At 34.3% G+C, this 23,930-nt stretch overlaps 1 protein-coding gene across 1 annotated transcript; it reads left to right on the top strand.

The window, feature by feature from the left end:
* The first annotated feature begins 15,943 nt into the window (after positions 1-15,943).
* LOC132163975 (P-loop containing nucleoside triphosphate hydrolases superfamily protein) lies at positions 15,944-23,545 on the top strand. Its single transcript, XM_059574367.2, has 23 exons — positions 15,944-16,195; positions 16,685-16,927; positions 17,015-17,144; positions 17,538-17,693; positions 17,778-18,254; positions 18,519-18,616; positions 18,715-18,871; positions 19,009-19,078; positions 19,418-19,494; positions 19,601-19,654; positions 19,740-19,820; positions 19,937-20,048; positions 20,531-20,617; positions 20,712-20,887; positions 20,972-21,133; positions 21,214-21,321; positions 21,420-21,578; positions 21,667-21,750; positions 21,867-22,072; positions 22,190-22,291; positions 22,372-22,481; positions 22,583-22,734; positions 22,952-23,545. Exons 2-23 carry the CDS (start codon positions 16,764-16,766, stop codon positions 23,177-23,179), a joined length of 3,150 nt encoding a protein of 1,049 aa, XP_059430350.1. The 5' UTR covers positions 15,944-16,195; positions 16,685-16,763; the 3' UTR covers positions 23,180-23,545.
* Positions 23,546-23,930: the final 385 nt, after the last annotated feature.

Here is a 23,930-nt window from a genome sequence, read left to right as displayed (position 1 = left end):
TAAAAGTGTTTTTAAGGGTCAAAAAAACTTAAAAATAGCCTAAACGCAATTTTGGCAAAAGCTTAAAAATAAAGCTTTTACCCAAAAGCTCTTTTTGACTTAAAAACTCTATTTCTTAAACGCAATTTCAAACACGTTTTTAATCACTTAATCAATATTTTAACACTCTCCCTCACGGGTAGGCTCAAACTTCATTTTAATAGGTAATGCCCAACACGTAAAATATTTAATTGAAATTAAGGTAAATGATTGAGTCAAGGTTCGATCCCAAGACCTCTGATGATTTAACATGATATCAGAGTCAAAGATCCTGGGATAGAACTTTAACTCCGTTAATTCATCCCATTTAAATTAAATATTTCACGTGTTGAGTCTCATTTATTAAAAATTGGGTTTAAGTTCACACATGAAATGAGTGTTAAAGTATTTATTAAATGACTAAATTTATCTATTTTTATCAATTTAAACTTTTGAGATAAATAGTAATTTAACAGTTAAATCATGGTGAATATATCAACGTCATGAGATTCAGTTCACAGAGAAAAGGAAAAAATGATTTGATGAAAAACAGGTTAAAATCTGAAAATTCGGTTGCCTTCATGAACCCAATCAATTAAAATCCAAAAATTGTATTATTTGACAGCGTGGGAAATGGCTTATGTGTTGCAGAAAAATTACCTGAAATCTCTAGAAATGTATATCCAACTTGCATGCTTATCGTTTAGATAGTCGTGCCGTCTTTTGGAGGATCATATTAAACGACGTTTGGTTTATGGCAAAATCTAGGCGGGCGCTTCTCAATTGTCATGTTGTTGTTAGGGTATGTATGTCTTGTCCTGTTGAGGCCTCATGTTACTTAATCTTCTCTAGGTTATAGTATTCTATCAGCTATAATTCTTTAAATTTTTAATTATTAAAATAATTCAAGTAGCTAATCTTGATGTAGCCAAATGGGAACAGAATATATATAAAGGATTTTGGCCCCATTTTGAGGAACTATTTCACGAAAATTTCCCTCCAAATTGAAAATTTTAACTTTTCTTTCATTTGTGTTTTATACTTTGTTTTACATTAAGAAGCTATAAATTTTTTTTTTTTTTTTGTGATTTATAGGTGATTATCTTTTACTATAAATAGTAAGGTTAATAACTTTTTTGGTATCTGGGTTTTAATGTTTTTATTTTTTTCCCTTTAAATTTTAAAAAAAGATAAATCTAGTACTTCAGATTTTGGAAAAGACTGAATCACCATCTTTATTAATTTCTATCAATTTCTTTGGCCTTAAGGGTGGCCGAAGCCACCCCATGGCCTACTGAAGTGGCCGAGCCATCCCTAAGGGCCTTGGGGGTGGTTTCGGTCACCCTTTTTTGGTCTTGGAGGGTGGCTGAACCACCCCTTTTGGCCTTGGGGGTGGTTCGGCCACCCCTAGACCAGCCTTGGAGGTGGCTTAGCCACCCCTAAGGTCAAACTGGGGGTGGCCGGCCACTCCTTGCCATTAATTGGAATAGACAGAAATTAACGGAGGTGGTGATTCGGTTTTTTTCAAAATCTGAAGTACTAGATTTGTCTTTTTTAAAACTTAAGGGAAAAAAAAAATAAAAACATTAAAACCCAGGTACCAAAAAAGTTATTAACCCTAAATAGTATTCAAAGTTTGCAATTTGTACACTATAATTCTGACCATATTAGTTCATGAGGATAAAATTGCTAAATTCCAGCCATTTGCAAAAATTATTGTATAAGTGGGAGGCAATATTTATCAAAAAGTTTAATTCATATCCGTTGGAGAAATGCTAAAAGTACCAATTTCTTAGTAAAATAGCTGGTATGTATAGCATTTCTCTCTGCCCAAAATTTTTTCTTTTAAAAAAGAAAAAATTCGTATAAATTTTCTGCTATGTTTTCTTTAATTCCAAAATTCCCACATGTTTATTATTATCTAACAAAATCCACTTTATTTAGCCGTCCTGGGAAGGTCCTACGATGATGATTAAATCTGTCTTGGGACACCCCAAGTACAATTAAACAATTAAAAAGGGCACAAAAGAGATGGTTTAGGAGTCAAATTAAAGAAGTTTATTGTCCACCCCCATTGCGTATACTATCATCCACCAATTGATGACTCTTGCACTGGTGCCTATATGTGTTTGGGCATATCTCCGTGGCCTATTATTGTCAATATATTCATTCTGCTCCATATTGCTTACATTATCTTCATTCTTATCCAGTGTGGGAGAAAAAGAGCTGTAGGAGGGGGAGTGAGATCTGAGAGAAATTTTGAAAAGAACAATAAATGAAGAAGAGACATTGTAGGATTTTAGAGAGTGAGATTTTTGGGTCTTAATAGCTAATATTGAAAGATTTTGGGTGTTACGTAAATTACTTATAATTAATATCACAATTTGCATCATTTGAGACTAAACTGAAAAACAAGGAAGTGGAGGGGGTGAATATTAATAATTATTCATAATCATTCCATGAGAAAGCTACAGAACATTCAACCCACTTCAATTCCTCCTTAGTGGATTCCTGGGTTTCTGCACTCACAAGGATCATAAAGCAGTGCCACTAGGATGGAATTGATATATATTGACTAGGAATGCTGATCCTAATATCTTCGAAATAAGATTCTTTCCAGTTCAAATGAACTACAGAGTATCGAGTTAGTTATATTTGAGTGGTATTTTTATGTTTTCACTTTTTGATAGAACAAAAATACTCATAAAGTATAAGTGACTGAATATTCTTTACTTTATTTGAATTGGAGAAGATCCTAATTCAATGCCTTCGCAGACTGCATCTGACCGCTCATAACAACTCTGAACAATAATAAAGTAATCTCATTTGCTTTTGTAGCTCCATTCGATGGTGTTCAAGTTCAGAGTCACTACTTGATTGCTGCAGATGTGATCATTAATAAATTCGGTCAAACTTGTGACTTTTTTTTTTCTTACCCTAAAGATTGTTTAGTCACTTTTTCGACTTCAAGAAACTATTTGTCAAAACTCTAAATTATATGGACTAATTTAACATTTTTTTCCTTAGAACTTTAACAAGATATGTGTTTGATGATAGTGATTAGAGCATTCATAGCAACTTCAACAAATTGATTAGCCAAATTACTATTAAAAAAAATGGTTTATACCAACACATCTTCTCCCTTTGCTTGTATTAGATGCGTCGGAAAAAAAGAAATGGAAATAAAACAACCACTAATATTTTAATATAAGCGCTGACAAATAAGTGTCATGGCTAATTTTCTATAGCTAAAATAGCCTAAAAATCACAATTTTTATTATTATTATAACTATCTACTTTTTCAAAGCATCTACATTAACCTCAACATTTTATTCTTTCACCTACATGCTGAGTAAATAGTGCTCAGCAAATCAGTTGAGCAATTTTTACGTTCAACTAAAATTTATAGCAATTTGTTGAGGGTGATGAAGAGGGTTTTAGAGTCTTTTTAGCATTTTGACTAGTTTAATGAGGTTGATATTAATGCTCTTATTATATTCACATTTGGCTCAATATTTTGGCTATTTTGTTGAACCATGTAGGAAAAGAAAATCGTACATCCGGTTAGTCAAAGTGGCTAAGAGTTTGCTGAGTTACTACAGTGCTCAACAATCCATACATAATAATAATAATAATAAAACCAATATTGTTCTCTCTATTTTTGAGAATAGGAAAAGTAGATAAATAAATAATATTTTAAATGAAAAAGTAAAAATTGATAGTTAAAATGTTGAGTCGAATGTAAGTGCTTTCAAAAAGTGAATAGCTAAAATAAAAATAAAAAGTGTGATAATTTAGCTAAATATTTGTTGAACCGAATGTGAGTACTAAAATGACTATCAATAAGTCACGTATTTGCCAATTGAAATCCAAAATGGAGTGCGAAATTGTAGGAAAAGATTTAAATGGACTTCATAAGTTGAGAGATTATTTATTTTCTAGACTAAATATTTCTCAAACATCTATAAATGTATTATCCAGTTTTCATGCTTATTGTTAACAAAATTCAGCTTGTTTTCGGAACATCATTTTAATTCATTCAACACAGTTTGGAAGAAAATTCTGTCATTTTAACATGGTGTTGTTTGTGAAAGTAACCTTACATGAACACTAATTTGAACTAATGATAAAGTTTTCTTCCAACTTAAGCCGAAGATTTTCTTCAATCTATTCTGTGAAACTAACATGTATTCAAAATATGTGATTTTAATTCTCACATGATTTTTAATATATATATATATATATATATATATATATTAAACACATGATGATGATGATGATAGATTAATAGGATAAATTTTTTTTTGTTTTTTTTTTAAAAAATCATTCAATTCAAAAACGCATTTACAATTTAAGCAGAATATAAGCTTATATTTTGAACTAGCGATGGCCAGCCCATGAAGGATTTGCACAGTGGAACCACGTCCAAGACAGCTTTAGCCCAGCCCAGTAAGCATGGCAATTTGTCCATCAGACTAAGGGGAAGTTCTATATTGAAGAAAGCCTACTTTTTTTCTTCTTCTTCTTCTTGTGAATAATGTAATAAGTTATATATTTGTTAATTTGATAAGTTTTGTACAATACTTCAAATGATATCCCTTTGCAAGTTTGCAGTATTATATATTGTTGGTGCACAGTACCAGTAATGACCTTAAGCCGCCTTCTAAGAAGGAGATACATCTGCAAAAAAGATACAAAATGTCAGAAGCTTGCCGGTCCGGGGGGGACTCCGACACCCAAATCAATAAAAAGTGTGTGGGAGAGCTCTTTCTGGTAAGGAGAGATATATTGATAGAGTGTATGATAGATCGATATTTGTGTACCTTAGGCCTTATATACCGGCATATAGAGCATTCTAGAATTCTCTAAAGTCTTCTGGAAGAGTCATGGTATCTTGGATTGAGTCTAGATGAGTGGTCTTCGAGTTGTTAGCTACTTGGGTCGCCTAGTGACTTAAACCCGATGGGTCACAAATTGGTTGGGCTTGATATGTGGTGTGGGCTTTCTTCTTAGGTGGGCATTTATTGGATCCTCCAATTCTCTCGGATGATTAATGAATCCATCTATACAAATTTTGAAATACGTGTCATTAAACCCATGGTTGGACCTTCCATAAATTTTCTAGGGACGAGGTGTCCGGATCCTTTATATATATATATATATATATATATAACGTAGTTGCCACTGTTTCTAGGTAAATATCCTAAGAACTTGAGTGTTGGAGACACCAGCTTCAAGGGTTGTGATGGGAAAAATATACATGCAACACAATTTGATTATGTTACCCAAAGAAAAAGGGCAAGTAACCATCTATATATATATATATATATATATATATATCTTGAATTGTAAGCAATGTCGGGTACATCCAGGATTTCAGAGCACATGTTGGAAATGGGCACTGTCGTCTCAAATGATAATAGTACTGTGGCGCCATTGATATCAAATTTCAGTTATGAAATTATTTAGAAAAAAAAAATCAGTTTTGAAATCATGGATTAGGTAATATGTCATTAAAAAGTCAAAAGGATTTGGAAATTTCTATTTGACTTTTGGGGTGGGGAATTTTTATTTTTATTTTTTTTAACTTAAACTAATGAATAAATGGTTCCTACATTTGGGTTTTGACAAATAGTTCCTTAATAATTAAGAAGCCAAAAAAAAAAAAAATTCCTACCGTTAGAAAAGTATACAGAATTTATTAATGTGCTAGATTAATATCAATCATAAGATGATATGATATCTTCTTTAATGATTAATATCAATCATTAAAGAAGATGGCTTGTGATACCACGATGGTGGAGCAGCGGCCTAACCAGTCGAAGGTTGGTCCGGCGGTGCAGGAGCCGATGAGGAAGTAAAAGGTTGTAGACTCTAGGGAGGATTTCGACCTATACATCGCTGAGATGACACTTTCACATGAATTTCTCCTTATTTTCTGAACATGTTTGTTGCTTAAGATATTGGAGTAAGAGTGATCATTGGAGCAATAATTTACATCAAGAAAGACCTCAAAATCAATGATATATATGTTGAAACCCTCACCACCAGAATCCTCAAATCATCGGCTCCTACGACAGCAAATGAACCTGATAGGCCGCTGCTACACCATCGTGGCATCCCAAGCGATTTTTTTTTGTGCACAACTTTTTGGTACAATTTTAGTCAAACTTTTCTCTTTTTTTTTTTTTTACTTTTTATTTTATTTTAAAATAAAAAATAAATTTTTTTTAAGCAATATCATCAAATGTGCATGGTCCTTTTTTTATTTGATATTTTTTTTTAATGAAAAATATGGTATTTTTTTTCATAAAAATGTTCCCTTTTTTTTTTTTTTTTTTAAATGTCATTATTATGAAAAAAGACCCTTTTTTATTTTATTATTTATTTTTTTTAAAAAATACGAAATAAAAAAAGGGCCACATAGGATGTTATTGCTTAAGAAAATTGTTTTTATTTTTTATTTTGTTTTTTTAAAAAAGAAGAACACATAAGGAAAAAGTTGGGCCAAAGTTGTGCCTTTATCATTTATCTTTTTTATATTTGTTTGGGATAAATGCAAAATTGGTCCCTATGGTCAACCTAATTTACAAATCACTCCCTATGGTTTAAAAAATAATTTATAGGTTCATAGGGTAGGCCAAAATAACATTTTACTCCATGAACTTATTTTTCATTAAATGACTTAACGGAAACCGTTACAGTGCTAGATCACACCCAATAAAAATAAGACACGTGTTATTTTTTATTTATGCTTTTAAAAAATGACAAATAAGCTTTTCCATGTCATTTTGAGGCTTCAACATACACTCAACGTCAAATTAAATAAACATAATCCCTCTATATCCCATGTGCCGCCGTTGTCTTCATCTTCTACTATTTTTGTCGTCATCTTCATCTTCCCCAATGATTCTTGCCTTCGTATTCATTTTCGTCTTCATGTCGTCGTCTTCATCTTCCAAAAAAAAAAAAAGGACAGAGAGAGAAAGAGAGAGAGAGAGAGAGGAATAGATTGTTTCCGATACCCGGAAACAATTTTTGAAGATGCTTCATTAATCCCCAAAAACAAATATGAATTTCCATAGAAATACTGCCCAAAAATGCACAAATCCAAATACGCAGATTCCCAAAAATCTCAGAATAACTCACAGGTCGAAGATCACACCCATCGAAATATGAAGACAACGGCAAGAATCGTTGGGGAAGATGAAGACGACGGTGGCACAAGGGATATAAAAGGATTAGGTTTATTTAATTTGACGTGGAGTGTGTGTTGGAGTCTCAAAATGACGTGGAAAAACTTATTTGTCATTTTTTAAAAGCATAATTAAAAATGAATACGTATCTTATTTTTATTAGATGTGATGTGGCAATGTAACGGTTTCTGTTAAGTCATTAACGGAAAATGAGTTTAGGAAGTAAAATGTTATTTTGGCCTACTCTAGGGACCTATAAATTATTTTTTAAATCACAGGGAGTGATTTGTAAATTAGGCCAACCACAATGACCAATTTTACATTTATCCCTATTTGTTTTATTGTGAGTGATACGTATCAGATTGTCATTGGTGTTGATGTGGCACATTAACAAATTTTGTCATTTTTTTACCTTAAGCATGTTTAATCACTTTTTAAAACCCAAAAAACTATTTACCAAAACTTCATACCAAATAGACGAATTTTGCATTTTTCTTTAAAACAAAAGACATGTTGGATTTGTATGTCTAGGTATATAATCAAAGGATACCAAAGACCAAAAAAAAAAAAAATGTCGTGTTTAAAATTTGCCAGTATTTGTCGTGTTTGTGATAGTACCATTGAGGCATTATTTGGCATACAAGTGTTGACCTAACTCAACACATAGGTTGAAGAAGTGGCAAAGGGATCTATTCTCTTTGTTTCTAGCACTATACACTGTCTCTGTCCATCCAAATGCTAGCTATAATATTCATCTTAGGTTGTCATATTTCTATTGGCATGACTCATGAGGGTGAGGACTGAGGACCCCCTGATGTTGGACCATTTTTACTGGGTAACATGGGGGTACTATGATTGCACTGCTGTGCTGTCCAAAAGCCTGGTTTCTGATGATTTCTTTTCCCTTCCAAGCAATTACAAAACAACTTATTTCTCACACCATTAGCTTCCTCTAAACCTAAAAACTAAGAGCTCAGCTACCCCACCTTCATCTTTTGCTTGCTTTATTACTCATGTCTCAGACTCATAGAACTTATTCTTTTTAGTGCCCACATGACCTCTACATCCATTGTCTGAGCTTAGAGTTGCAACGGACGTCCGTGTAAACGAAACGACTCATAAAAAGTGCTAGTTACATCTGTGTTATATCATTATACAAGAAGTTTGGTGATCAAATTATTGTTTGGCAAATCCTTTCTTTTTCCTTTATTACTGTTCATCACAATTTTCCAAAAAAAAAAAATCAACATCAAAACATTCTAACTTTTTTTTACTTTTTATATCACATCATTCACTTTGTATTACTATTTTTTTTTTTTTTTTAAAAAAAAAAAACATTACAAAACAAAACTTTTTCAATTTTTCATACTACTTTTTCACTTTTTTTTTGTACCAAACATTCTTACTTCTTTTTTTCTTTCTTTTTTTCATATCAATCTACATCAACTGCAGTATCTCAAGAAAAGGCTTTGCCAAACAAAACCGATATCATAATCTTCCCACTCAAATCTCTAATGTTCTCGTACTATTTGTAATGATCCAGAAAAAACCGCTATTTAGGTTACAATTAGAGTTCCTTATAATCCCTTAGGAGTGCCTTTATGAAACTAGCATTACAGGCATGGATAGCTTTAAATCTTTTACCACTGCTTGCCCCACAGAGTTCTACACATTCAATTGCACTTTGCCAAAAGGGACATATTGGTATTTGAAATGAGAGCAGAAAAGTTTCATAGTGGAAAGAATCAAAACCTCTTTCAGTGCATATCTCAGAGAAAAGGGTACTCTCATGGATTATGTCCCAAGTAACAGTTTCATCTCACTGAATGAAACAAAATAAGAAAGAAGTACTGAGTGCTGATCCAATTGCCTCAGGCCCTCAAGGGCCATGTGAGCTCAAAAAGATGTGAAAAGTGGGTGTGTTAATCTACTTCAAAGAAGCTAATGACATCTTAATTTGTTTTTTAGTTGTTGTGCAATTATTCTGGCTGATTAGTGAATAAATTGTCAGTATGGAAGCTGGCTTAAGAAGAGAAAATTGTATAAAATTATATTATACATGTTGCCTTTAAGTGTGGTTAAATCAGCACCAATGTAAATTTAATTAATAATTTAACGCTCGTCTTTATATATGAGCTCAAATTTTCTTTTAATAGACGAGACCCAACATATAAAATATTTAATTTAAATAAAGAGTAAATTGTGAAATAGTTTGGGTTGGAACTCATAATCTTTAACTCCAATAACATACCGGTAAAAATAAATAAATTTAATAATTTAATTAATTATTTATGCGGGTAGGAAAATTTCGCGGGATATCAGGACACAAAACGACAGGTAAAGTTTGTTTAGTGTTTCTGGCCTGAAATTGTCGCCAAATCGAAAAGCAAGGCTTGTAGGCCGGCAATTCTTTTTGGTTAACTCTTGATCTTTTTAGGCTTCTCTCTCTTCAAACAGGCTGGACATATTCTTCGTCCTTTCCCTTGCAAGGGTAATGGGCTTGGCCATGGAGGGGGGCCTAAGGTTGCGTGTGCGATAGTATGTTTCCCTCTTAGGAGTCTAAAGCATGGAATCTTGGAATCCTGCAGCTTTGCTTAAGCATTTATGGCACCTCTGTTTTGATGGGTATCACTACTTTATTTAGTCTAGAAGAGCTGTAATCGAGCCGAGCTGAGTTGGGGTTTAAGATTTTAAGACTGACTCGTTTATGAAGATGCTTATTCGAATCGAGTTATGAAATGTGTGTTCAAGCTCAACTCGTTTAAAATTCGAGCGAGCTCGAGTTCGTTGAGAATGCTATTTGAGCCGAGCCAGGCTCAACTCGAGCTTGAGCTAAGCTATTATATTCTTTAATGTATGATCCAAGCAGAGTTCAAACTCAAATTTTAAAACAACCTCCAAACATTTATCTATAGTATAAATATAAATATTAAGTAATTTATATTGCATATAGTACTTAATTACTAACATACATACTTAAATTTATATAACTAATTTTAGTAATAAATTAATACATATTTGTATATATATATACACAATATATGAACAAGCTAACGAGTCGAGCAAATAAATCGGTCGAGCTTTAGACGAGCTGAGCTCGCATGCCTCTATCGAGTTTCTTTGAGTGAGTCGGGCATGTATAATTTATTAATCGAGCGGGTTTCTACAGTATTGAGCTCGAGTTCGAGTCAAGTTAAACCGAGCGGATTGTCAAACGGACTGATTTATTTACAGCCTTATGATCTAGTGAAAGAAATATAAGAACAAGTGTTTGAAGAATATAAGAACATTCATTAATGGTGTGCGTGTATATATATATATATTCAGCATAAATTAACGATTGTATATATCATCGACATAAATCAACATTAAAATATGAATGTCATGTTTGCAAGCTATACATTCAGCGATTCTAACTATAAACAAAGTCGGGTGGTTCATACACTATTCATCAAACATTGGCCACAAGAAAAGGTAATTGTTCTAATTGTTTATGTAGGAAATATTGGGTTGAACGGAAATGATGAAGAGATACATAAATATGTTCTTGATCTACTCAAGAAAACAAGGATGTTCGGCTGTAAGGCTTTTGGCAATCCAATAGAGCGGAATAAAAAGTTAAAAGAAAGTAATGAGAGTTCTCTTGTAAATAAAGGCAGGTGCCAATGATTAGTTGGCAGGTTAATAAATTTCTTGCACACTTGTCCAAATATTACCTATGCTATCATTCTAGCCCCTAGAGTTTCATATGCAAGAAGTTTAAAGAATAATTTGATATTTGAAATTTGAAATGATCACCTAAAATTAAAAGCTTATAGAGGTGTAATTGGACAAGATTAGTCAAAGATTGGAAATCTACTTCGAGAAATTGCACTCTTGTTAGAGAAAATTCAGTTGCATGGCATTGTAAGAAACACTCAATAGTTGCTAGATTTAGTGTATTAGAAGATGAATTTCGAACCATAGCCCATGAAATATGTGAATTATGGTTGAAGATTGTACTAAAAGAATTTGGATATAATTGTAAGAAGCGTATGAGATTATATTGCGACAACAAAGATCAATATTGTCTTAATCTATTTCGACATGATTGAACTAAGCACATTGAAATTAGTAGACATTTAATCAAGGAAAACTACTGTGATTCCTGGTGTTAATTTAGTTGACATTTGTTATAAATGCCAAGAAAATCGGAAATTTATGGGACATTTATAAAACACCAGGAACTCGTGGCACATTTGTTACGTGCACACCTTATGTAAAGACATGAGAGCAACTTGTGGATATTTTAACGAAAAGAGTGTCCAATAGCGCTCTTCATTTAGCGTTATACAAGATGGGCATGCGAGACATCTTTGCATCAACTTGAAAGGGAGTATTGAAGAAGAAAACGTCTGATAATGCGACTAATTTGATTTTAATTATTCCCATTATTTTCTTTAATTACATTCCATATTCGATTGTAATACTCTTGAGAATAAAGCTGGCAGCTATGGGCATTACTCAGATTACTAAGTGTGTCCTATGCAATGCTGAGGTAAAAAGTCATATATATATATATATATGAAAAAAAAAAACATAACATTTCATTCAATAATACCACGAGCATAAAGCTCTTACATCATAGAGCAAAGTTCTAAAATAACCATAGCATAAAGCTATAAGATTACTTAGTACAAGATTCGAGACAAATTCGCTAACCCATGACTAAAATTAGATTTAATACTAGATCTGTGACAGACAGACTCAACCAAATGTATGGATATCAATTATTCCTCGACTCTGAGAGCGGAAAGACTCTTATGCCGAAACTCTTCCTCTTCGACCCGAAGGCCAGGATAATAATCACATCCACAACCCAAAGGTTTGGACCAAAACTAATTAACCCAAAGGCGACATATAATATTAAGTGAGAGAGGAAAGAGCCTTGTTACAAATCGAACAAAACATATATAGAATATTTTTTTGTTTACTTGTCAATTCTCAGGGAGCATCTGGTGTCCTTAGTTGGGACATTTCCCTTCTTTGATTTTTATTTTTAGTTTTTAATGTTTTATTCAGTAAGGAAGAGGGGAAATGGGGATATTTCCCTTCACATTTGTCCTGGAATGAATGCCTACCTGAACATGTACCTCTACCAAAAATTTAATTTCAATTTACCTCTTTGGGCTTCTATAAGGATTTATTTATTTATTTTTGAGGCATTCTATATGGATTTATAGCTCCCCTAATGGCTGTATGTTTTGATATACTCCCTCTAATATCAAGAAGTTATAAAGACCCAACAACACAAAAGCCAAAAACCCAATGGTGTTATAATGGGATTTGGCTTAAGGGCCTGTTTGGGATTGCAATTGAGGGGCTTAAAATACTTTTAAGACTCAAAAAGTTCATTTGATCAAAAAATACTTGTTTGATAAAACAATTAAAAGCGTTTTTAAGGGTCCAAAAAACTTAAAAATTGCCAAAAAAACACTTTTGGTAAAAGCTTAAAAATGAAGTTTTTGCCCAAAAACTCTTTTTGACTTAAAAGCTCTATTTCTTCAAACGCAATCCCAAACACACTCTAAGTGTGGTAAAAAATAATAAAATAATAAAATAATAAAATAAAAATCTGTAATTTTTTCAATAAATCAGATTTTATTGCATTTTTTTTAATAATAAAAAAAGGAAATAAAATTAAATCTAAACCCTTTTTTTTATGGCACCTCAGCCAAATCCATTATGATCATCATGGCGTGTACGTTTTGGCATACTCCCTTCTAATATCAAGACTTACAAATGAAATTTTATTTCAATTTGGTGAGAAAAAAAAAGGACTTGGAAAAAGACCCAACATCACAAAAAAAAAGAGTCCCCAATGCAGCATCAAGGCACCGAATTGACCTAATTAAGCTTGAAAGATACTGAAGAACCCAATACCAAGTTTAATTATTAGTCATGGATGTGCCTTACATATATAATATCTTGACTTTTATTTCATTTTAGGTATAGGTGGGTAAATGGGGATTTCGATATTTGTTTTAGTCTTCTCAAACTTCATTTTCTTCTCAAACTTTCATTTTCTCAATGAAACCGCTTGATAATTTAGGCTTGTTTGGTTCAACACGGTGTAAAATATTGATTAATCTAAAAAAATTTCACCAAGAAAAATAATCTTTATGATTCATAAAATGGTTTAAGCTTCTTATTTGTGTAAACTATTTTCTGTAGCTCTCACAAACCTTTGGATAAACAATTGTGAAAATGGTGCCTTCTGGAGCCTATCGGCCCAAACAAGTCTCGAGCTGTTGGAACACCTGTCTGGACAAGTGAGCTTCACAATAGCCCTCTTACAATTGCCTGCTCAAATTGAGTTGACAATTGCAATAGATCTCAGTACCACCCTCGAAAGCATTCTAATCTCAACACACACTCGATTTTTTCGTAGTTCCTTTTCGTCGTCCATGCAACTCCTTAATTATATAAAAATATAAGGAATATTTGACGATTTTTCAAACGAACCAAATGCCGAAAATGTTTTACGAACCATTTCTCAGGGTTGCAAATAGACAAAGTATTTTAGGCCAAAATAAACTGAAGTGAAATAACTAAAATTTTGTGAGAAAGAAAGGAAATGTGGTTAGCCTTAGGGTGAAATTAAAGTAATCCATGTGAAAATGACATGAATTCGTACCCATCCATCCCAATTAGGAGTTTTGTTTCACTTGGAAGCATATCCATGTGAGGAGAGGAGGAAGAGTTATTTAGGCGAAGCAGAAGGCCATGAGATGAAAAGGCACCAACAACATGTGCCTGCTCACATCACACTTTATCACGTGGGGTAACTTTGCCACCACACACAAACCCCACTTTGTCTTCCATTTAATTATATATATATTTCATCAAATTCCTTTTCCCCTTGTGTCTCAATCTTTTCACATTATTCTTGCCAAGAAGCAACAATTTTGCACTTGCTTCTTCTATTTGAATTGAAGTAATTCCAATGTTCCATCACTAATTAAGGGGTTGTTCTGTCAATTACTATTAGCTTGTATCTTAATTCGACCAAAAATAATTAAAAAAATGTGGTTGGTAGGGATTTAGGTTTTAGTTGAAATTAAATATGTTGGGATGGGAATGTCTTTTCTGTCTAGTTATGACGACACGTGTCTCAATTTCAAATGAAACTAAACCTAAGTTAAACTTAGTTAGTATGTGGAGCAATGTTATAAGTCTTCTTAGGGTCCTTCAAAATGTGATGTGACTTTTAAAATTATCGTTAAATTTGAGACGATCATTATTAAATTTTGATATATTGGTGATTTTAAAAGACGTGTCATATTTGGGAGGACTCTAGGAGGTTTCCTTTATCTTTTTAGCCTAAAATGAAATGGAGAAGTATCTTATATATCTATTTTGAGAATGATTTGTCACAAACTAAGTCTTTTGACTCTTTTGTGCTCTTCATTGAGAGAAGGACACATCAGTATCGATGACTTGATTTTTACATTTTTCAATCCCTTATCAACAAAATTCAAGAAAGAAAGAAGCCATGTGATTTTGCTTAGATTGTATAGAATGATTTTTTTATTTGTTTTTTTAATTTAGGGTTCTTTCTTTTATGAATTTTGTGGATGAAAGATAGATGTGGTATTTTTCATAAAATTCACTTTTGTTGATCCTCGTTGATGTGTCATACTTGCAATGAAGGCACAAAGAACTTAATTTGTACCAAATCTCTATCAATTTTTCTTTTTAGTGTTAGCTAGGATTAGGATCCTCTCATGGTCTACATTTTTTTTTTGACATGTCCGCACAAAAGGGGAGATGGGAATTCGAACTAATGACTTCCGCTTCATGAGGCGTGGTCCCGGCCGATTGAGTTACCTCTTGAAGACTCTCATGGTCTACATTTAATAGTGTAAATACTGCTACATTATATAAAAATTTAAAAAGACATATTAATATATTCACTAAATGGCAACATATATGCTATTATTACATCTATGAAATTTAATTTGAATTCTAAAATGGGTCCTATCCCACAATAATAAGCCAAAAAACACAAGAACTTTAAAGAAGATGAAATTATTAGAAAAATAAAAAAATGGGTGCCATAAATGGACAAAAACATAGGCTCTCTAACAATGCCCTTTATCAATCATGAAGTAGTACTAATGCCACCCAATTACTCAAAAACTCACAATTTTCCCCATAGGCCAGCAAATTATCTTCTTCACCCATTCAAACAAGTGAAAAGACAATATTAGCTGTTTCCCAATTTCAAATTTCTCCATAAAAAGATTATTAGAAAGAAAGAAAAAAAAAAAATTGTTATATTTTAAATGTTTCAAATCTCTGTAATGGGCCAATGGGCCCCAGCTCTCCTCATTAACAGGAAATGTGCAGTTGGTATTCTCTCACTCAAAGCTTACATAAATACGACTCAAATTCAAACTAAACATGCCTTATCTTAATTAACTAATCAAATTAATAATTCTCCAAGGGCTAACGTTGTAATATCCGAGAAAGCGATGGGCCAATTACCGACGCTGGTTCGGTTTCAAAAAAATTCAAAAAGCGTTTAATTAGCTTTTGTCCCTTTATAACGGTCGGAAAATTCCGATCAAACGGATCTCTCTGACGCCGTTAGCCCCCAGCCGTCATTGCCGTCCTCCAGCTCCCAAATGTCTCGTAACGCCATTGTGATTTTAATTTTATTTTCTCCTCTCTCTCTCTCTCTCAGCTCTAAACACAAAGACCCACACAGTCCCTCTCTTCTCTCTCACTCTCTCTCTCTCTCTCTGAGTATTATTATTCAACATTTAAAAATCATTAAAATCCACCGATTCATTCATTCATTCACGCTCACACGCTCTCTCTCTCTCTCTCTCTCTCTCTCGCTGTGTCGTAGACTTTCTGTCTCGAAAAGAATCGTCGCAATAGATAGTTCGGCACTCGAAGATCTTCAGAGGCCGGCCATTGCGTTAACACAGACTGTAAGTTTTTCATTTTCGATCTCACAGTGAGATTTCTCTGGATTTTTTTTTTCTTTTTTAATTCACTGTTTGAGTTTCGATCGGTCATTATCGATCCAACTGAATTCATCAATGTGTGTCTCTTTGTGTTTTTTATTTTTTATTGAAGTTTTTAGTCATGGTTAAAGCGAATTTTTTACGCTGTACTTTTTCGCATTCAGTGTCTCATTTTCACTGTTCAAAATCTGTGAGTGTGAGCGAGTGAGTTTTGAGTGTGTGGGATTAGCATAGCTGAGTTGACTCGGCGAGTTTAGCTTCTTGGTGCCGAGTCGCTTTCTACCTTAGATTCAAGAACAGTGTAGCTTTCTCTACCAACAATATTCTCAATTTTTTTACACTTGTTTTTTTTTCATTTTGACCACATTTTATTTCTTTTTGAAAATGTTTCTCATATACGCTGATTATTCAGTGAAAGGTTCTGATTATGCTTAATTGGGGGTCATTATGAAGGATTCTCAGTGATTCGGATTGATCAGTGAGTTTTCACCGATTCAGGAAAGGTTTCGGAGTCGAAAAGTACAATAAAGCTATGGATTCCGCGCAGAGAAGGGGTGGACTGGTATCAATATCGCCGTCGCAGACGCCACGGTCGAGCGATAAGGCGGTGCGAGAAATAAGATCTGGGGATTCGAATTCCAGCTCCAAAATCGAAAAAGAAAAGGGTGTGAATGTGCAGGTTCTTTTGCGTTGCAGGTGAGTTTGAATCTGGACTCTAAGAGTTGTTTAAGTCAATTCGGTTTGTTTCGGATTCATGATTCGTTGATTGGATTGCTTTTGTAGGCCATTGAGTGACGATGAGTTGAGAGTGCATACACCGGTGGTGATTTCTTGTAATGAGGGTAGAAGGGAAGTTTCGGCGGTTCAGAATATAGCCAACAAGCAGATTGATAGATCGTTCTTCTTCGACAAGGTTTGCTGCGCCAAATTATTTGTAATTGCTTTTTAGTGTTTTCGTTGCTGTGTTTGGTTCTTGGAGGAATGTGGAGGATAATGCAAGATAGTGAACCCTTAATTTCTTTGTGTCTCGTGTTTTTTTTTTTTCTTTTCTTTTTATGCTGAAATCCTAGTTACTGACCTAAATAAGCAGAATGGTTGAACTAGAGTTGCTATATAGGATAGGATTTTTGGGTTTTGTGTTTTGTGGTCCCAGATTATGCAAATTTGGAAATTCGTATATTCTGTATTGTGTACACTTCCTGGTCTTATTGGCCAACTTGCCAGAAATGGAGTGTATTGAATGATAGTGTTATCTATTTTGCTTTTTCATGTGGAAATGATTGTAATGTTGGATAATGCGGTTTAGGTCTTTGGTCCAACGTCCCAACAGAAGGAATTGTATGATCAGGCCGTGTCTCCTATTGTAAATGAAGTACTTGAGGGCTACAACTGTACCATCTTTGCCTATGGTCAGACAGGGACAGGAAAAACATATACAATGGAAGGAGGAGCACGGAAAAAGGTTTGTTGTTCTTTCTAAAAATCAAAATTTATGTGTTGCAGTCCTTGTTCTCTCTGTTGCTGATTAACTTGTTTCTTTTTGTAGAATGGGGAATTTCCTAGTGATGCAGGTGTGATCCCACGAGCAGTTAAGCAGATTTTTGATATACTAGAAGCTCAGAATGCTGAATATAGCATGAAAGTTACCTTTTTAGAACTGTACAATGAGGAGATTACAGATCTTCTGGCCCTGGAAGAGAGTTCTAAATACATAGATGACAAGTCTAAGAAACCCATTGCTCTCATGGAGGATGGAAAAGGGGGTGTATTTGTAAGAGGCTTGGAAGAAGAGATAGTATGTACTGCAAATGAAATTTACAAAATCTTGGAGAAAGGTTCTGCAAAAAGGCGAACAGCTGAAACTCTTCTCAACAAGCAAAGCAGTCGTTCTCACTCAATATTTTCTATCACAATTCACATTAAGGAGTGCACACCAGAGGGGGAAGAGATGATTAAATGTGGGAAGCTGAACCTTGTTGACCTTGCAGGTTCTGAGAATATTTCACGCTCTGGGGCCCGAGAGGTTTGACATGAGTATAACTAATCTATATTCAACTTTAGTGTATACAATGATATAACTGGGTAGAGCATATATGTATACATCATAAACGGTTTTAGTCTGACTGAAAGATTCTTATTGCATGTATTTTATACAGAAAAGTTTTGCTTTCAGTTTATGTAATTCTTATAATCCATTAGCAATAACAGTATAAAATTTTACATTCACTTTTGTCATGGATTTTTCCTTAACTTTCACATTTGACTCTGAAGAAATTGTGACTTGCAGAGCCGAGCAAGGGAAGCTGGGGAGATCAATAAGAGCTTGCTTACCCTGGGTCGTGTTATAAATGCACTAGTTGAGCACTCTGGTCACGTCCCGTATAGGTATGAAGTATAACTAGTTGATAGATTCATTGTGGTCTCTTGGCTGTTTTTGCGAACCCGAACGGTGAGTTAAGTTGCTAAGGTGCTTGGAATATCAGGGATAGCAAACTGACAAGGTTATTGAGGGACTCTCTTGGAGGGAAAACAAAGACGTGCATTATAGCTACAATATCACCTTCCATTCATTGTCTGGAAGAAACACTCAGCACCCTAGATTATGCACACCGTGCCAAAAATATCAAAAATAAACCCGAGGTAGCTAAGTGGTTCACTGTATATAATTTTTTTTTTTTGTCTATCCTCTTTTATTGTAAATCGTTCTCTCATATTAGTTAGTTGATTTCTATTTCTTTGCTACCTCCATAACAATCTTCATTTGATTACTATCTCAGATCAATCAGAAGATGATGAAATCTGCATTGATCAAGGATTTGTACTTTGAAATCGATCGGCTTAAGCAAGGTTTATACTTCGATTTGTTGTCTCTTTCGTCTTTTTGTGAAAGGAAAACACTTAGATTATGTGCTTTCTATTTTATGAATGAAGACTCCAAGAATGAAAGTATTTGTCAATTTAACTTTCCACAATATTCCTAAATTTGAACGCACCACTTTGCAAATTTGAAAAACATTTCTTGGCTTGTGTAAGGGTGTTTTAGGTAGATTTTTGTCAAAATGTATTATTATAAACTCATTTATTGTGGGACAGAGGGAATACATTCTAGCAAAGATGTAATTTAATTACTCTCGGGTAGTAGGGTGAAAAGTAGATTTTATGACACGTTTCTTTATGTTCAATCAGAGGTCTACGCTGCAAGAGAAAAGAATGGGATCTACATACCACGGGACCGTTATCTTCACGAGGAATCTGAGAAGAAGGTTGGTTTATTATCATAAAGCTGGGTAATGGAATAATTTTCTTACCTGAATTTTACTGTGAATTGGAAGTAATGTTATTTTTTCAATCTCTCTCTCATTACCCTAGGCAATGGCTGAAAAAATAGAGCGCATGGAACTTGATTCGGAATCTAAGGACAAGGTATGTTCATTGAGATGTTTTCCTCAAGGTTCTATCCAGGTTACTAAACGTGATTGTTAATAATCATGTTGCAACTTGTCAACAGCAACTCATGGAGCTTCAAGAACTTAACAATTCTCAGCAACTTTTGACAGCTGAACTAAGTGATAAACTTGAAAAAACTGAGGTATAATATAATATGTTTGGAGGGTTAACTGCAGATCTTATATTATTAATTGAACATTATCTTCTGCTCTCATCTTGTGCAAGAACTTAACTTTTCCCTATTGTATGCAACTTCAGAAAAAACTTGAGGAAACAGAGCATGCATTATTTGATCTCGAGGAAAAACACAGACAGGCAAATGCAACAATTAAAGAGAAAGAATTTCTCATATCTAATCTCCTCAAATCTGGTGAGCAAATGTCATTCTTAGTCTACATCGCACTTTATGTCTGAACTTTCTGCTCGATCATTTTCTTGCTGGAGATTGAATAAGGGTAAAAGATTTTTGGGTGTTCACTAGAAACAGAATTTTATACTTCTCCCTTGCTGCTTAGGTCAGTTAGTCTGTTTTATGGAATCTCATGCAAGCCCCGCTTCCTGGGCCCCTCTCTGATAAGGAAGCAAACAAAAAGTACTTCGCACATGGTACCTTTATTGAAAAAGACCTTCCAATAGAATATATCTAGTCCACATTTATGTATCAAATGGCCTTATTTTAATAAGCATTCATAAACCAAATGGCTTTTATTTTGGGGCATTCCATCTTACGATTCTTCATGTTTTCTTCAAACTCAAGCTTCCAACTTATCTTGAAACTTCTGGTTCTTCAAGTCTGCCTTTGTATGATTGATGATAGCTGTCTAATGGTGACGTCCACTGTTAATTTTTCAGAGAAGTCACTTGTTGAGCGAGCATTTGAGCTGCGAGCAGAGCTAGAGAATGCTGCATCAGATGTGTCCAGTTTATTTGCCAAAATTGGTTTGTACTATTTTCTTGGAAGTTAAACTTGTTTTGGGTATTGTCCATCAATACTAGAGGATGATATATATTTTGGATCATGGTTGATTTTCAGAGCGCAAGGATAAAATTGAAGATGGAAATAAAATACTTATCCAGAAATTCCAGTCCCAATTAACTCAACAGCTTGAAATCTTGCACAAGACTGTGGCCGCTTCTGTGACTCAACAAGAGCAGCAACTGAAAGACATGGAGGAAGATATGCAGTCCTTTGTATCAACAAAAGCAGAGGTACGATGCATACAAGATTTTTATATGCACTCTTCAGATTTGATGTCAATTCACTCAATTTTCTCTTTTTATATGCTTTTGAAGGCCACTGAAGAACTTCAAGGACGGCTTGGAAAGTTGAAAACCATGTATGGTTCTGGTGTTAAAGCTTTGGATGATATAACTGGGAAGCTCGAAGAAAATTCTCAGTCAACTTTTGGTGACCTGAATTCTGAAGTTTCTAAGCATTCATCAGCCCTGGAGAATGTAATTTACTTTATTCGCTACTTTTTATGAATCTTCTTTCTGCTTTTTTGTGTGTGTTTGACTTCATTTGTATGATTCAGCTCTTCAAAGGAATTGCTTCTGAAGCTGATGCACTACTCAATGATCTTCAAAGTAGTCTTCACAAGCAAGAGGAAAAGCTATCTGCTTTTGCACAACAACAGCGTGAGGTTTGTAACTTGGCTGTGTTTTTGGACCTTTACGTCAGTGGGTTTTGGATTATTATCATTTTCATTGAATAAATATTTCTATCTGATACCCGATGCAGGCACATGCGAGGGCAGTAGAAACTGCAAGGTCAGTTTCTAATATAACAGTAAACTTCTTCAAGACTCTAGACATCCATGCGTCCAAACTGACCCAAATTGTGGAAGAAGCACAAACCGTCAATGATCAGAAACTATCTGAACTTGAAGAAAAGTTTGAGGTGGTTCAAGTGCTCTATTCAACTGTATGAATCATGATGAAGGCCTTATCTGTTGTATTAAATACATTTTGTTTAAAAATAAATGTAGGAGTGTGCTGCTAATGAAGAAAGGCAATTGTTAGAAAAAGTTGCAGAGCTGCTTGCAAGTTCAAATGCTAGGAAGAAAAAACTGGTACCTCTTGCTTTTAAACTGCTAAATATTCTCCTTACTGCAATCACGTTGTTCATCTGTACCCGGGTCTTTAATTGAGCTTTTTGAGCAGTGACTTTCATCTTTGGTTTCTTTAGGTACAAATGGCAGTAAATGATCTTCGGGAGAGTGCAACCAGCAGAACCACCAATCTGCAACAGGAAATGTCAACTATGAAAGATTCCACTTCTTCGGTTAAAGCCAAATGGACAGTTCACATGGAAAAAACAGAATCCCATTATGTTGAGGATACTTCTGCAGTGGAATGTGGAAAGAGAGACCTGGAAGAGGCTCTTCAGAACTGGTATGGCTACTACGAGATGATAGTTGATAGCGCATGCCTCTGCTCTTGGCATGTTCTGGTCTCCTTCAATTCTTTTCTATTATATTCCCTGAACTCATGGTGAACAAAAATGTGCAGTTTAAAGAAGGCAAATTTGGGTACACAACAATGGAAAAATGCTCACGAATCCTTGCTCAATCTAGAGAAGAGCAATGTTGCTTCTGTGGATTCCATTGTTAGGTATTACTCCCTCCCTCTCTATCCGATATTTGGTACAATTTTGTTCAAGATCGCTCATTTCAGTTTTTCCTTTAAATCAGGAGAGGAATGGAAGCCAATCAAGACCTACGTGCTCAATTTTCTTCTGCCATGTCAGCTGCACTAGGAGATGTAGAAAGTGCTAACAAGGATCTGCTTTCATCCATTGACCGTCAGTTTCTAATTTTTCCTGCACATTATTACATAGATTTCAAGTTTGTCCTGGTAGGTTCCCTAAAATTTTGATCAAAACTATGAATTGAACACTTGCAGATTCACTGCAACTTGACCACGAAGCATGCGGGAATCTCAATTCTATGATAGTTCCTTGTTGCGGGGATTTGAGGGAATTAAAGGGTGGTCATTACCACAAGATCGTAGAGATAACTGAAAATGCAGGGAAATGTCTTCTTTGTGAATACACAGTAAGACGATTAGAAGAGTGCTTTTCTGTATTTGTTATATTACATACTCATATTTGCAACCAAAAAACATTAAAAAAAAAAATAACAACTAGAAAATAATTCATTTTTTGGGCAAATGTAATGCATGTGGGACATAGAATTTGCATCTAGAAACCCAACCCATTTCTATATATACTTTGTGTTCTTTATCAATATTTCAATCCTTTATTACAAACAGGTGGACGAACCGTCTTGTTCAACACCGAGAAAGAGGTCATTTAATCTACCAAGTGTTTCATCGATTGAAGAACTCAGAACCCCTGCTTTTGAGGAATTATTGAGGACATTTTGGGATGCAAAATCTGCAAAGCTAGCAAATGGAGATATAAAACATGTTATTGCTGGGGTATATGAGGCTGCTCAGTCCGTAAGAGACTCCAGAGTGCCTCTCACAGCCATTAACTAAGGAGAGTGAAAACAAAAGGTTTAGTGGTAAGAGGAAAATTGTGTACATAACATATGGTGCAAATATGTACTCTCAGACTCTCTCACCTATCTTATTCGTTTATTGTTTCCCAGAAGGAAGGAAGAGGGGGGGAAAAGAGAAGAAAAGAAAATCATTATGGAGGCAGGAATATAGTAGAAATTTTTTTTTTTAATTTTTGTTGTTTGGGGGTGGGGGCGGGGGGGATTCAGTTCATTGAATATCCCTGCTTTTATAACAACTGCATTTCTGAGGATTTTTGGAGTGTTTTTGTATTCGAGGTTAAAGTGTTCAATAATTTCTTCTTGACTGCTGTATGAGGACCCGTTGTAAAAGATAGTTTAACTAGGAGGATGTGAAGCTTTCAGTAATTCTTCTTAGACCATAACATGCAACTGCTTCCCCCTTCAAGAACACTTTCAGACGAACAAAATTGGTGCAGTGTTTTTTTTTTCTTTTTTTTAACCCTAGGAAGTGAAATCAATTTTCAAACCCCGTGAAAACCTCAAAACACAAAACCTTTTTTTTTTTTTTTCCTGAAAACATTGAAAAAAAAAATAACTCTAGTCGGGTCATAGCGTGAACTGAGTGTTTTGCATATTCTAATAGGAAATAGACACCTTAACTTGAAATACCAAAAAATAAGTTTACTTAACCCCTTCAAACTACCACTCTAATGACAATTTGCTCTCCAAACTATTAATTACGACAATTTACTCCCCCCAAACTACCA

This window comes from Corylus avellana, chromosome 8, assembly GCF_965113065.1.
Source record: "Corylus avellana chromosome 8, dhCorAvel1.hap1.2, whole genome shotgun sequence".
In the NCBI taxonomy this organism is placed as follows: domain Eukaryota; kingdom Viridiplantae; phylum Streptophyta; class Magnoliopsida; order Fagales; family Betulaceae; genus Corylus; species Corylus avellana.
The sequence above is the reverse complement of the archived record's forward strand: the minus strand, read 5'-3'. Positions and strand labels throughout refer to the sequence as shown.